A 16,560-nucleotide genomic window follows, 5' to 3' on the forward strand; every position below is an offset into this window, starting at 1 on the left:
AGGCAAACATAGATTTGCCTTTTGTATAGTTCATAGATAAAAATACACACACACACACACACACACACACACACACACATATATATATGTACATATCCCCCCACTGGTTAAGGACAGCAAACTGGGAAAGATAAATATGGATTTCAAAATCACATTTAATTTTTTTTCGATATATAAAATTAATGAATTAAAATGGCTCATTATTTCACCACTTAGTCCCAAATGACAATTGAAAAAGAAAAGTAACATATACATGGTTAGAGACTCAAAATTACAGAAAGGCATTAAATGAAAAGATCTCTCTTTCCAGTTCTTTCCATCCCCTTAAGGGAACTACTGTGGGTATTCTTCTAAAACATTTAAAATATGTATTTTCTATAATGTATGTGTATAGATTATTTTTAAAGCTTAAACCCATCAGCACATAGACAAATCTAACTTATTTTTAAAGGGCTATATCTTTTGTATGAATTTTTGCTACAATTTATTTAACATATCCCCTGTGGGTAGACATTTGGTTTATTTCCAATTTGGGGGGCTATTAAACAGTGTGGTATATATACAATTAAATGGTGAAATTTTATTTGGTAGTTACTGACAAATTTCCTGTGCACTTCTAATGGAAGTAGAAGTTTATACTTCTAACTTTATACACCTTTTAATAGGATATGCCACACCTTTGCTAGGACTGGATTTTATCAAACATCTTATTTTTTTTTTTTTTTAGAAATTCATGTTCTTTTATTTATTTATTTATTTATTTATGACTGTGTTGAGTCTTCGTTTCTGTGCGAGGGCTTTCTCTAGTTGCGGCAAGTGGGGACCACTCTTCATCGCGGTGCGCGGGCCTCTCACCATCGCGGCCTCTCTTGTTGCGGAGCACAGGCTCCAGACGCGCAGCCTCAGTAATTGTGGCTCACGGGCCCAGTTGCTCCGTGGCATGTGGGATCTTCCCAGACCAGGGCTCGAACCCGTGTCCCCTGCATTGGCAGGCAGATTCTCAACCACTGCGCCACCAGGGAAGCCCCAAACATCTTATTTTTTGATTGGTGCATGTTAATAAAATTTTTTTACTTCCAATAATAGAATGGCAAAGGACATTAGTAAATAGTACATGAAAGAAGGTATGCAAATTACTGTTGAAACTTGTTAGAATGTTCATACAGTGTAATGTTAAACCTTGCTAGAAAGTGTAAAAAATACAAATCAAAACAACAGTCTTCTATTTTTACCTTTAAGATAGGCAAAGGTAAGAAAAGATAATGTTGATAAAGGTGTGGAAAAAGGATAATGTAAAATGCTTTACATTTTCTGGAGAATAATTTGGTGATATGGTTTTCAAGAAACTTAAAAATATTTATACTCTCTGATCCCATAATGCCATTTCTAAAACTGTATACTAAGAAAATATTTAGAAATGAGCATAAAAATTCTTATTGCAGCGTTATTTATAAAGCAAAAATTGAGAACAGTCTAAATGTCCAGTAATAAACTGGTTCATCAACTATGGCACATTAATCCAGTGTACATATATAGGCAACAATGAAAAAAAACTTGGTGATATGAAAAAATATTTCTGATAGGATTTTTAATAAAATAGGCTAAGAGAAAACAGGAGATCCCAGTTTTGTAAAAAAAAAATTTAGTGGCTAGATTGTTACTAATCCTCAGTGCCTGGGGATAATTTGCTTTGTTCTCATTATTTTAAAATTGGGTCACATTATAGAGATATATCCACAAGTACATATGTATAGAAGAAATGTGAAATGAAATACATCAAAATCTTGATAGTACATTCTTTGTATAATGGGATTTTAGGTAATTTAGGGCTTTTTGGTACTCTTGTATTTTCCAACTTTTTGTAGTGAATACTCTTTTTTTCCCCTAGGACATTTCTCCTGCCCTCCTTCCCACTTTCCATTCTTCCTTTGTTTTTACTTATTTATATTTGATTAAGTAATACTGTCTCATGGCTCAAATTGAAAAGGTACAAAAGTGTCTATAGAGAAAAATGTCTTTCAGTCCTGTCCCCAAGTCACTTGGTTCTCATCTTTGAAAGCAACTAGTGATACCATTGCTCTTGTTTATCCTTCCAGATCCTTCCAGAAATATTTTTGTCTAATATCACTTTAATCAGATCAAAGTCACAACAAACATACTTTTAAAAATATGTTTCTCAAGTCAATTTGGGGTATCTCCAGCTGTACTGATCTGGAGCTCTATCTGAGTTAACTAATATAGTTCTTTAAAATGGTTGTATTATAGATGTGGTGTATGTACTCTGTCTCCTCTGTTAAATCTTTACTTTGTGGCTTTAATGATGTTTCTAAAATTCTGAGGTAAACTTGTTTTATTTCTTCTGTTCTAGTATTGGTTCATATTTCAGCTATGCATTTTTTTTTTTAGGGAAAATCCTGCTATTTTTATCATGGTGTTCATAAAATTAGTGATCAACACGTATTACAGACTCTCCAAGGGATGTGCAAGGCCTGGGATATAGAAGAATTCGTCAGCTTGGGGAAAAAACTAAAGGCATGTCCATATTACACAGCACGAGAACTAATGCAAGATGCTGACATAATATTTTGTCCCTACAACTATCTTCTAGATGCACAAATAAGGGAAAGTGTGAGTAGATATGTAAAAATTAAAAGAACTGTTTTCCTACTATTGGGATATAAGTGATGAATGTAAAGCTTTTAGATGTTTTAATGTCTTTTACTTTATTTTTTGCTTTATATTTAATTTATGGAAATGTGTAAGCAGATTAGAGTATTGAAAACATATTCTAGGGGGTATTAAAAACTGAATTTTAGACATTGTCATTTTGATTTCCAAAGTAATAAGTACTTTTAAGGACCTAGTACTGAAGTGGAATCGTAACAGGGTTTTTTAACCTTGACGGTAATGACATTTTGGGCTGGATAATTCCTTGTTGTGGTGGGCTGTCTGTGCATTGTAGGATGTTTATTAGCATCTCTGGTTTTATCCACTAGGTGCCAGTGGTACCCTCACAGTTGTCACAATCAAAAATGTCTCCAGACATTGCCGAATATCCCCTGGGGTACAAAAAATTACCCCCATTTGAGACCCTTATATAGCGATCTCTTTATGAATAGAAAGAATTATTTTAAAACATTTATCTAAAGAATCTTGTGTTTTGAAGAACTTACGTTGGGAGAATATGCATGCTATGCAAATTATGCTCTGTGAACTTTGAATAAGTGAATTTGGATACAGCATTTGTGTTTATCTGCCTGGTTCTTAGAGACATCCAGTTGTTACAGCATAAGACAAAAAGTGAATAACTTCATATATTCAGTTGTTATTCCTCTCTTTAGATCTGACTGTACAACTTTCATTAGCTTTCTATTTCTATAAGTTTAAAATGAATAGGCATTATGTTTAATACCCCTGCTATCCTTCCTCTTATTTGGCTGCCTTTCAGCTAGGTCTCTTTCCTTTGAGCAACTGTATATATCAATGCCAAGTCAGTCTTCTTAATATTACTTTTATAACATCTTTCCTCTGCTTAAAAATCTCTTATATCTCTCCTTTTTCATGGGATAAAGTCATATTTCTTAAGCTTACTCCCAAGATGATCAGTAGTCTGACCTGAATCTGCCTTTTCAGCCTTCTCTGCCACATACTCCCAACTTGAACTCTTCAAAAACTTACCTCAAGGTCCCCTGAGGATACCTTGTTCTTTCCTGTATCTCTGCTTTTGATTACACCTATATTGAATTGCCCTACTCTCTCTTTGTGTATCCAAATCCAAATCCTGCTCATCTTTTAAACCCCAGTATATTTCCTACTCTTTTATGGTTCTTTCTCAGCCATCTACAGCCCTCCGTATATTATTATTTCCTCAGAATAACTCAGTGGCAATTGCTTTGTGACGTTTTGTATTAGTCAGGACTCTTTCAATTGCATTTGACACAAACCCAGCTTCAATAGAGCTTAAAAAAAAATACTTGACCCTTTATCATGATGACTTTGTAATCAGGCAAGTTCTTCCCAGTAGGAACAAAGATAACCATAATCAGCTAGCTTTTTTCCAGCCAGGTAACCTGGAAAAAAGAATATGATTTCACATTAGTCACCCATAATTACTCTGATTGGCCTAGCTTGGATCTCATACCCATTCTTGAAGCAGTCACTGTGACCATAGACGGATGGAATACTTGATTTAATTGACAAGCCTGGGTTCTGAGTCTCCCCACATTGTGAGAGTGGTGATGTCCCTTGATTAACAGATTAACAGTCCTGCAAACATCACATGGGAGTTGGGGAAGAGCACTTCTCAAAAGGGTTGCAGAAGAGACTGAAGTGAAATAGATACATACTATATTGTATTAGTATTTTGAGAGTCTTTTGAATCTTGTGTTGTTATTTTAGTTTTAAAGGTTGTTTTTTTTTTTATTCTGCTTTTTATATTATGTTGGAGATCCCTTATACCACTTTGTGTAACCAGCCATACGTTGATCTGGCTCGCTTAACACATATTATTTTGGTTGATAGGTTTACAAGTATTTTGAGAGTGAAAAATGGAAAACTGTAATGCTGAACTGATATTTGGTTGGCCTAAATGCTTTAAAATTGTAAGACTGAGAATCAGTTGCTTATATAGTTGGACTTGTGATATTGGCCTATAGTGTGAATTTTTAAATGAAATATCTTGCCTATTGCTGTTAAATCCATTTTGCTGAATGTTTTACAGGAAAACTCTTTTATCTTATAGATGGATATCAGTCTGAAAGAACAGGTTGTCATTTTAGATGAAGCTCATAACATTGAGGACTGTGCTCGGGAATCAGCAAGTTACAGTGTAACGGAAGTTCAGCTTCGGTTTGCTCGGGATGAACTAGATAGTCTGGTTAACAATAACATAAGGAAGAAAGACCATGAACCCCTGCGAGCTGTGTGCTATAGCCTCATTAAGTAAGAACATTTGTCTTTCAGTGTCATTTGTGCTGCCTTTGTATTAAAAACATGTTTTATTGTGCCAAGTATTTTACAATTAGTAAACTTGACCAGGCCACTTGGGAAATGGAGTGTTGTTTGCCCATTAAAGGTAGAGATAGGCTAGTCCAAACTTTTGTCTTATTCAAAAGAATATAGTGAACGTAACTGATTTTTAAAATTGATAATTGTGAATCTTGTTCCTAATTTAGCAGGATAATTTAATAGTCCCATAGGATGTGTGTAGGATATTGGGCTGAACATTAACTAAACATGGTTTTAATTAACATATTTTAAAATTCTGGACCATGGCTTTATTTTATCGCTTTATCCTACAGTTTGAGTAGGATTCTGGTTTGATGAGTTTCATTTAACCAAGGTTTCAATACTGTAAAATAATAGATTTAGTATTTTATTTATTTATTTTTAAAATTATTTATTTACTTACTTGGCTGTGTATTCAGTTAGAATATATGTCGCCTCAAGAAGAGCTTCCTTGACATTGAAATTAAAGTAGCAGTTAGATTACATTAATCCAGTTTATTTTCATTATATCACTGTCACAACCTGATATTTTCTTGTTCATGGATTTGTTTCTAAGTTTATTTCTGTCTCTGTTAGTAGAATCTAATTTCCATGAGAATAAGGACCTTGCCTATTTTATTTACTGCTCTATTTCCACTATCCAGTATAGTGTCTGGCATAATATAGGCATTTAAGCACTCATTGAAGGTACAAATGTGTGTGTGTGTGTGTGTGTGTGTGTGTGTGTGTGTATAAATGAATATATTTTCTAGTAATTCTCTTTTTTGTATTAATATTTAACACTATAATCTTTTTATTAGGCTTTTAAATTTTTATTTATTTTATTTTTGGCTGCATTGGGTCTTCGTTGCTGCGCGCGGGCTTTCTCTAGTTGCGGCGAGCATGGACTACTCTTGGTTGTGGTGCGCGGGCTTCTCACTGAGGTGGCTCGTCTTGTTGCGGAGCACGGGCTCTAGGCACGCGGGCTTCAGTAATTGTGGCATGCAAGCTCAGTAGTTGTGGCTCATGGGCTCTAGAGTGCAGGCTCAGTAGTTGTGGCGTGCAGGCTTAGTTGCCCCGCAGCATGTGGGACCTTCCCAGACCAGGGCTCGAACCCATGTCCCCTGCATTGGCAGGCGGATTCTTAACCACTGTGCCACCAGGGAAGTCCCTATTAGGCTTTTTTGTATTTCCTTTTATGTGCATTTGGGATAAGCTCCTAAGACCTAACTGTCAGTTGGAGAGACAGACAAGTAAAGCAGCGTGAATCCACAAAACACAAATGGGGAATCACACGCATCTTTCTCTTTTTTGAGTAAAAGCTTACTTTTTTAGCTGTATATTTATTTTGCAATATGAAACATGCATGCTATTTTTTTTTTTTTATAATGAGAGCCTCTGGGAACTACAGTTTTGTCTTTTTTTATTTTATTTTTTATTTATTTTATTTATCATTTATGGCTGTGTTGGGTCCTCGTTTCTGTGCGAGGGCCCTCTCCAGCTGTGGCAAGCGGGGGCCACTCTTCATCGCGGCGCGCGGGCCTCTCACCATCGCGGCCCCTCCCGTTGCGGAGCACAGGCTCCAGACGCGCAGGTTCAGTAATTGTGGCTCACGGGCCCAGCTGCTCCGCGGCACATGGGATCCTCCCAGACCAGGGCCCGAACCCACGCCCCTGCATTGTCAGGCAGACTTTCAACCACTGCGCCACCAGGGAAGCCCCATGCATGCTATTTAAAAATGTCTTAATTAATCTACATATATGTGCTCAGAGCTTCAAGGAATACAGATCAATGTATCACATTTTCTTTGCTCTGTTGAAGTAGTGCACATAAGGATGATACTGGTTGATGGAATTGTTTTATTTTATTCCAGTTGGTTAGAAGCAAACTCTGAACATCTTGTGGAAAGGGGTTATGAATCATCCTGTAAGGTATGGAGTGGAAGTGAAATGCTCTTAAATTTATACAAAATGGGCATAACCACTGCTACTTTTCCCATTTTGCAGGTAAGTTTTTTTTTCTACCTGTGAAATTTATTTAGTGAATTAGAAATGACTTAATAGTGAATAGTAAATCCAGAGTAAAAAAAAAAAAGTAGCAATTAATTGTTTCAAAGTGTTATTTTATTATGTAAGTTTGATAATCTTTAAGTGATGGCATAAATTATGGATGAAAAAGTAGCATTATTAGTTTGAAGGATATATGGCTTAATTAATATGGAATTAATTGCTTTGTTTAAAGCTAAAAGAAGTCAGTATTTTTAGGTTGTAAATATTTTGTCAATTGTAAAAGTTAAAAATTTGGAAAATAAAAAGATAAGAAATTCATGTTTTATTCTCCTTAACTTAGAGGTTATAAACCTGGGTATATAGAGATTATGGGTGGGCTGTGGGATACTGTGAGCCTTATGAAATTACATTCAAAATTTTATGAGTATTTACTTTTGTACGTTTTTCTGGATAGAACCTTCATGACTTACATTATTCTCAAAAGAGTGTTTGTTTGGGGTTGTTTTTTTGTGTATTTTGCAGGTGAGAATGTTTCTACTTTCTCTTTTTGTTCTTATTTATTTATATTAATTGACTTTACTTTTAAAGTGGTTGTTATAGGTTTATAGAAAAAGTGAGCAAAAAGGACAGAATTCTCATATACCACCACCCCCAACCACACACATATTCACAGATACTATAGATTCTCTTATTATTAACATCTTGCAATAGTAGTAACATTTATTACAATTGAACCAATATTGGTTACATTATTTTTAACTGAAGTCCATAGTTTATGTTAGGGTATACTTTTTGTGTTGTATGTACAGTTCTATGAGTTGTTATGAAAACATAAAGTCAGGTATCTACCGTTACAGTATCGTACAGAATACTTTCATTGCCTTAAAAATCTTCTGTGTTGCACTTATTCATCCTTTCAACATGCTTTATTTCCTCTGCTGAACCTCTGGCAACCACTGATTTTTTTTGTTTTTCTGACTCCATAGTGTTGCCTTTTCCAGAACGTTATATAGTTGTAATCATACAGTATGTGGTCTTTTTAGACTGACTTCTTCCACTTAACAGTATACATTTAAGGTTCCACCATGTCTTTTTGTGGTTTGATAACTCATTCCTTTTTATTTCTGAACTATATTTATTGTATATATGTACCACAGTTTGTTTATCCATTTACCTACTGAAAGACATATTGGTGGTTTCCAAGTTTCAGCAATTATGACTAAAGCTGCTATAAACATTTGTGTGCATGTTTTTGTATGGACATACTTTCTGCTCATTTGGATAAATACTTAGGAGCACAATTGCTGGATTGTATGGTAAGACTATGTTTAGCTTGCAATAAACTGCTAAACTGTCTTCCAAAGTGATTGTACCATTTTACATTCCCACAGGTAGTGAATAAGAGTTCCTGTTGTTCCACATCCTTGCCAACATTTGGTGTTGTCAGTGTTTTGAATGTTAGACATTCTAATAGATATGTAGTAGTATCTCATTGTTGTTTTAATTTACATTTCCCTAATGACATATGATGTGGAGCATCTTTTCACATGCTTATTTTCCATCTACATATTTTATTTGGTGAGGTATCTCTTCAGATATTTTGCCTACTTTTTAATTGAGTTGTTTGTTTTCTTATTGTTGAGTTTTAAGAGTTCTTTGGGTATTTTGTATACAAGACCTTCATCTGATATGTGTTTGCAAATATATTCTTCCAGCCTGTGGCTTGTTTTTTCATCCTATTAACGGAGTCTTTCATAGAGCATAAGTTTTTAGTTTTAATAAAGTTCAAATTTTTTTCTTTGATGGATCCTGCTTTTGGTGTTGCAACTAAAAATTCATCACCGAACCCAAAGTCACCTAGATTTTCTCCTATCTTTTCTTCTACAAGTTTTATAGTTTTGTATTTTACATTTAGGTCTGTGGTCCATTTTCAGTTAATTTTTGTGAAGAGTGTAAGTTCTGTGTCTAGATTCATTTCTTTGGATGTAGATGTTACTCTGTCACCATTGGTTGAAAAGACCATCCTTTCTCCATTGGATTATCTTTGCTCCTTTGACAAAAGATCAGTTGACTATATTTGTGTTGGCCCATTTCTGGGCTCTCTATTCTTTTCCATTGATATACTTGTCTGTTCCTTCATCAGTTCCACACTGTCTTGATTACTGTAGCTTTATAGTAAGTCTTGAAGTCAGGTAGTGTCAGTCCTCTGACTTTGTTCTTCAGCATTGTGTTTGCTATTCTGAGTCTTTCATCTTTCCATATAAACTTAGAATTGAAACTGAGCCCCCGTGGGGCTCCTGGGCATGGAAGCCTTTCTGTCCTCCATTTCTTGTATATAGGGAACAGACTCCAGCCTCCATGACCTTCCCTGGGTTCCAAAGGGCAGATTGGAACAGTTGCTAGGGAAGGGAGGGGATACAGAGACAAGGGAGGAGAAGCCAAGAAACTACCGGAGGCAAGATTAAAGGAACCAGAGAAGCTAATCAAGATGAGGAGACCACCTGAGACGAGATCAAAGGAGTACAGGCCCTGCACACACCCTAATCTTGTCAGCAACCCCATCCTTGAACTATTGCTATAAAACCCCTCACCAAATCCTCAGGGGTTGGGTGACACAGTTTTTCAGGGGCATGAGCCTGCTGTATCTCCCTTTGACTGGCAAAGCAATAAAGCTATCCTCTTCTACTTCACCTAAAACGCTTGTCTTCGAGATTCAGTTTGGCACGGTGCACAGACACCGAGCTTTCTGTGTCAGAATCAGTTTGTCAGTATCCACCAAGTAACTTGGTGGGATTTTGATTGGGACTGCATTAAATCTGTAAATCAATCTGGGAAGAACTGACATCTGAACAATATTGAGTGTTCCTATCCATGAACGTGGAGTATCTCTCCATTTATTTAGATCTTTGATTTCTTTTATCAGAGTTTTATAGTTTTCCTCGTATAGTTTTGAAGAGGTTTTTGAACCAAAAAAGGTAAGAACTGTTGCTAACATGAACTAGCATTATGGGCATATGAGTATTAAAAATATATTTTAATCAGACTGTACTTATAATTTTTGCCCTGAATTTTTAAAGTGCAATGTATCATAAGTATTTTTTCATATAACACTTTTTTCATTTTTTTGCATAAACTTTTGGCATTCTAAAGACTTTTCATATCAACAGTAAAATGGGTTAAATAAATTGTGGGATATTCATACAGTAGACTACTATACAGCAATTTACAAAATGAACCACTGCCACCACAACCATATGAATGAATCTTACAGACATAAAGTTGCATAAGAGAAACCAGCACAAAAGAGTACAAACTGTATGATTTCATTTTTATGAAATTTAAGAACAGACAAACATAATTATGCTAATAGAAGTCAGAATACTGGTTACCACTGTGCAGGGATAAGGAGTAGTTTGGGCTGAGAAGGGACACAAGGGAACTTTCTGGGATTTGAGGAATGTTTTGAATCCTGACTTAAAATCACACACACAAGTGTGTGCGTGTGTGTGTGTGTGTATGTGCTTGTGTTTAGTGACCTATACACTTAAGATTAGTGCACTCTATAAAAAATGTACAAATAAAATATATGTCAAAGGAAAAAACTTGGAAAATACAGAAAGGTACAGAGGGGAAAAAAAACTCGTAAACTTAAAAATGATTATTATTAACTTTTAGATTTGTGTCTACCTATGTCTTCTTCTATGCATATATTCGCTTAACATAAATTTTTGACACGATACATATTTATTTTTACCTCTTCATTTAGTAATATGAGTACTTCCCTATTTTAATAGAAATTCTTTTGCATGATTTTTAGTTGCAGTGCAGCGTTTTTGTGAGTGCACATATTCTAAATTATTTGACTAATCTGGCAGTTGAAATACAGGTTGTTGCCAGTTTTCCCAGAATAAGAAAAGGTTCTGATATGAACATCCTTGAAAATATATATTTGTATATATCTCTGATTGTTTCCATTATATATGGTAAATATTAATTCTTTGTTGCTTATTGTATTACATGTATATTCTTGTATCTATGGTTTGTTTATGGTGGTTTTTTATAAGTTTTTAATTTTAGTGCATTCAAATGTATTATTGTTTTTTCTTTTATGAATTGTGATATTTGAGTTTAAGCAAGCTTTTCTTACGCTATGCAACATTTTCTTCTCAAAGTGTTAAAGTTTTTTTTAATAAATGTTTTCAATCACCCTGGGATTCATTTTTGTTTATGTTGTGAGATATGTAATCCATTTTATTTCCTGTATGGATTTTCTCAGCATCATTTACTAAATTATCCATCCACTTCACTCTGATTTGTAATGCCACATATCTGATTTTCGTTTATGTATAAGCTTATTTCTGGACTCTATTGTGTTCTTTGATTCTGTTTCTCTAAGCTATCCTATTTGTTAATCACTGTAGCATTAGAAAAATGCTGATGCATGGTAGGGCATATCTCCTTACATGATTTTCCTTTGGAATGATCCTGGCTGTTCTTCGCCTTACTCTGCCATCTGAATTTTAGACTTAGCTTATAAATTTCTATGAACAATTCTGTTGGAATTTTGACTGGAATTGTGTTGAATTTACGGATTAATTTAGAAAGAATTGACTTTACAATATGAAGTTTTTCCATTCATGAACAAGATAGAATTCTAATAATTTATTATCTCTTTCTATATATCTTTCAATAAAATTTTATAATTTTTGAAAGTTTTAGGTACTTTTGGTTAGGTTTATTCCTGAGTAAGTTAAAGTTTGTTTCTTTTTCAAATGGTATAATTCAAAAATTACATTTTCTAATTGTTATTGGTGTATAAGGATGGTAGTTGATTCTTATAATCACTTTGTTGGACTATCCTATAGGTTCATCTATAGATTATTAAATTTTCTATGTAGACAGTCATCCTGTCTATGAATATGACTATTTTCTTTCTTTCCATTTCCTTCACATTTTATTCATTTCTTACTTTGCTAGCTTAAACTTTCAATACATGGTTCATCACAGTAAAAAGACATCCTGATCTTGTTGCTTACTTTAAAAGGACTGTATTACCAGTATTACACCATTTAGCAATATGTCTGCTGTATTTAAAAAAAATTTTTTTTTAACAGTTTGAGATACAATTCACATGCCATGAAATTTACCCTTTTAGAGTATACAATTCAGTGGTTTTCCGTGTAGTCATAGAGTTGTGCAACTACCACTGCTGTCTAATTTCAGAACATTTTTATCACCTCAGAAAGAAACCTTGTACCCATTAGCAATTAGTCACTCCCATTTCCTCCTACCCCAGATCCTGGAAACCACTAATCTACTTTCTGTTTCTGTGGATCTACCTATTCTGGACATTTTATGTTAATGGCAACACGATATGTGGTGTTTTGTGACTGCCTTCTTTCACTTTGCATAATGTTCTCAAGGTTCATCTATGTTGTAGGTTCATCTATCAATACTTCATTCCTTTTTATTACCAAATAATATTATATTTTATGAATATACTGTATTTTATTTATCCATTATCAGTCGTTTGTACTTTTTGGCTGTTATAAACAATGCACCTATGACCATTCATAGACAGATTTTTGTGTGGATATGTATTTTCAGTTCTCTTGGGTATATACTTAAGAATAGAATTGCTGGTCCATATGGTAACTCTATGTTTAACATTTTGAGGAACTGCCAAGCTTTTCCAAAGGGGCTGTACCATTTTACAATTCCATCAATAATGTATGAGGATTCTAATTTCTTCCACATCCTCACCAACACTTGTTATTATCTCTTTTTTATTATAATCTTCCCAGGGGGAATGAAGTGGTATCTTCATGTGATTTGATTTTCATTTCCCTAATGACTCATAATGCCAAGCATTTTTTCAACTGCTTATTGTCCATTTATATATCTTCTTTGGAGAAATCTATATTCAAATCCTTTGCCCGTTTTGAAATTGTGTTGTCTTTTATTGTTGACTATAAGTTCTTTATGTATTCTGGATATGAACAATGTATTGGATATATGATTTGCAAATACTTTTTCTCATTCCGTAGATGCTGTAGGATTTTTAGTTATTTTTAAAATTAGGTTAAGGAAATTTCCTTTGATCTTAAGAAATTCATCATTGTGATTACTAAATTTTTTACAAGTTAATTTTACCACAGCAACATATGAACATAATTTAAAAGTCAGTTACTACTATCAAGAAAAGCATTCATTTGCGCCACCCCTCTGTCCCAATTTTCATTCTCGGTGGCTCTTTTGACTCCTGTAGTGGCTTCCTCTGATATTTAACCCCAATTTTCTAAATAACATGTGGATTCTGCTACTTTCGAGTTTTCAATTTTTGATATTCTCTATTGACTTCCTATTAAGTATGATGATGATTTAGCTCCTTTACACACACCCACTTTTCTCTCTCTCTCTCACACACACACACACACACACACACACACACACACACACTCATACTCACCCTCTCTTTTCCTCTCTGTCCCTCCCTTTCTCCTTTTCCTCCCTCCCTCTTTCCCTTTCTTCACTCTCCATTTTCTCAGCATATTTATATTACTATTCAGTGTGCATATCACTATGTATATATATTATCATAATTTATGATAGTCATCTCATGTAACTTACTTGATTAAATTTTTAATACAACTCTAGGTTTCTATGAAGTAATAATTACCTGTCTGTGTCTATGTGTGTGTTTCCCCATTTGCTTAGTTTTCTATTTGTCTATAAACCCAGCTGTCATTGTTTAGGTAACCTAGCCGGAAGTAGCCTTGGAGTTGTCTCATGGTTCAATATGTAGAATGTCATTCAGTCCTGTTGTTTTTATTCCAGTGCCTTACCTTCAGGAGTTCAGAAGTTCTGTAGTTTTACAGAGTAAATTGCCAGTTGTCTGCCAGTGTTGGAGAGGAATAGTAGCCTTCCTGTAAGGTGTTTCTCAGGGAACTTGATTTTTTAAAAAGAACAATTTAATACTTGTTTTTCATTAATATCATTAATAATTTGTAGTGCCGAATGTTTTTCTAAGTTCATGTTGTCTTTTTTGTTCTTTGTTTCTTTTTGAAAAATATATTTGTATCCTTTGAAGTTTTGTTCAGTGGAGACTAATTTTACTTTTTTAAATGTCGATTATTTCACAATATATCTGAATATTGAAATTTATCTGTCTTATTTATCTTAACTATTTCCCCATTTTATTTTCATTGAACACACATTTTATTGTCAAACATCAGAGTTGTCACCAGTATCTTTTATTGCTTCAATATTCAGGGTTTTCTGTTTCACAATCTGGGAAAACATACTTTTCTGTTTTATTATTTTGTCTTAATGTCCATACTTCTATTTGTATTTAAGCTTATGAGCCATGTAAAAACTAATCAGCCAGTTAGCATACATTTTGTATCTAGCATGTATTCTTTCTTTGAGTTGTTCTTTTACTTTTGCTTGTCACATAGTCATACTATTCTCAGCATCAGAGTACTCCCTGGAAATAATTCAGGCATTTAAGTGGAATATCAAATCTTTTAAGCTTTTTGAAAACTATTTGGTACATTTTTATTTAGTTCATTGCTTTTGAAGGGCACTGAATAAAACCCTAATTGCCTGAAGAAGTAATGAACCTCCTAAATGTGTAACTTCTTATTTAAATAAGTCTTTGAAGAGAATTTGAGAATATATGGGAATTCAAAATATATTGTTAGCATTTGTGTATTAATGTTTGACTAAAATTTCAATGTATATTTCATTTGGGTTTTATTACAGTTTTAAGAATTTTGTTTTCCCCCTCTTTCCCTCCCCCGCCCCGTACACGTAATATGGTAATTCCTTATAGGGACATTTTTCTGCTATCCTTCAAAAAGAAGAAAAAGTCTCATCAGTTCATGGTAAAGAGGAGGCAATAGAAGTACCTATTATTAGTGCTTCAACTCAAATAATGCTCAAAGGACTTTTTATGGTGCTTGACTATCTTTTTAGGCAAAATAGCAGGTAAGTGAAGATATTCTGGTCTGTATTCTTCCTCTTAAAAATATTAGCCTTATTGAGTGCTAGCATGTGTTTAATACCTACTAATTTTATATGAGTACATGGGATAGTGATAAACAAGTGGTATAAATATTGCTGTTACTTACTGGCACAGACTCAGTCAATTGATGTTATTTTTTATTAATGAAAATGAGTATTGAAACCAGTAAATAAATACAATTAATTAATTCAGCATTAAAGTCCTCTAAGACTAAATTTAAGTTTTCTTTTAAGTATAATCTAGATATGTTTCTTCCAGTGTCAGAAAGTCTTTCTTATTCTGTAAATCCTCTATTTAATGAAATGTGGGAAATGAAAAGCAGTCAACTCCCCACACACTACTCCTTAAGTTATAGTACTACCTGGTTCCAGTATTTTTTTAAGTGTTTTTTTATGGTAAAATATACACAATATAAAATTTACCATTTTTAAGTGTACATGTTAATAGCATTAAGTATGTTCACATTGTTGTACAACTACCACCACTGTCAATTTCTAGAACTTTTTCATCATCCCAAACAGGAACTCTATACCCATGAAACAGTATCTTCCATTTCCCTCTCACCACAGCCTTTGGTAACCTCTATCCTACTTTCATCTCTATGGATTTGCCCTTTCTGGGTGTCTCATATAAGTGGAATCATACAATCTAATGTTTTCAAGCTTAAATCCATGTTGTAACATATGTCATTCCTTCTTATGGCTGAATAATATTCCATGTGTATATATACCACGTTTTGTTTATCCATTCTTACATTGATAGACATTTGTATTGTTTCTAGCTTTTGCCTATTGTAAATCATGCTGCAGTGAACATTGATGTACTGGTATCTGTTTGAGTCCCTGCTTTCAGTTCTTCTGGGTACATACCTAGCAGTAGAATTGCAGGGTTATATGGTAATTCTATATTTAACTTTTTGAGGAGCCAGTGTGCTATTTTTCATAGCAGCTGCACATTCTAGATTCACATAGTTATGCACAAGAGTTCCCAATTTCTCTACATCCTTGCCAATACTTGTTATTTTTTGTTTTTTGGATCATAGCCATCCTAATGGGTATAAAGTGGTGTCTCCTTATGGTTTTTTTTTTTTAAATTAATTTATTTATTTTTGGCTGCATTGGGTCTTCATTGCTGCGCATGGGCTTTTCTCTAGTTGCGGCGAGCGGGAGCTACTCTTTGTTGCGGTGCGTGGGCTTCTCATTGTGGTGGCTTCTCTCGTTGCGGAGCATGACCTCCAGGCGCGCGGGCTTCAGTAGTTGTGGCTCCTGGGCTCTACAGCGCAGGCTCAGTAGTTGTGGCACACGGGCTTCAGTAGTTGTGGCTCACGGGCTCTAGAGCACAGGCTCAGTAGTTGTGGTGCACGGGCTTAGTTGCTCTGCGGCATGTGGGATCTTCCCGGACCAGGGCTCAAACCCGTGTCCCCTGCATTGGCAGGCAGATTCTTAACCACTGCCCCACCAGGGAAGCCCTCCTTATGGTTTTGATTTACACTTCCCTAATGACTAGAGATGTTGAGCATCTTTTCATGTGCTTATTGTC

General features: G+C 34.6%; 1 protein-coding gene across 8 annotated transcripts in view; it reads left to right on the top strand.

The window, feature by feature from the left end:
• Positions 1 to 16,560, top strand: part of BRIP1 (BRCA1 interacting DNA helicase 1) — a 209,870-nt gene that overhangs the window by 69,544 nt on the left and 123,766 nt on the right. For all 8 annotated transcript variants that reach the window (XM_082439919.1, XM_082439925.1, XM_082439926.1 and 5 more), the window contains 4 exons: positions 2,407 to 2,628; positions 4,742 to 4,941; positions 6,860 to 6,992; positions 14,830 to 14,984. In XM_082439919.1, the coding sequence (XP_082296045.1) occupies positions 2,407 to 2,628; positions 4,742 to 4,941; positions 6,860 to 6,992; positions 14,830 to 14,984 (710 nt within the window). The remainder of the gene's footprint in view (positions 1 to 2,406; positions 2,629 to 4,741; positions 4,942 to 6,859; positions 6,993 to 14,829; positions 14,985 to 16,560) is intronic.

This window comes from Balaenoptera physalus (assembly GCF_965194825.1).
Source record: "Balaenoptera physalus genome assembly, chromosome: 20".
Classification (NCBI taxonomy): Eukaryota; Metazoa; Chordata; class Mammalia; order Artiodactyla; family Balaenopteridae; genus Balaenoptera; species Balaenoptera physalus.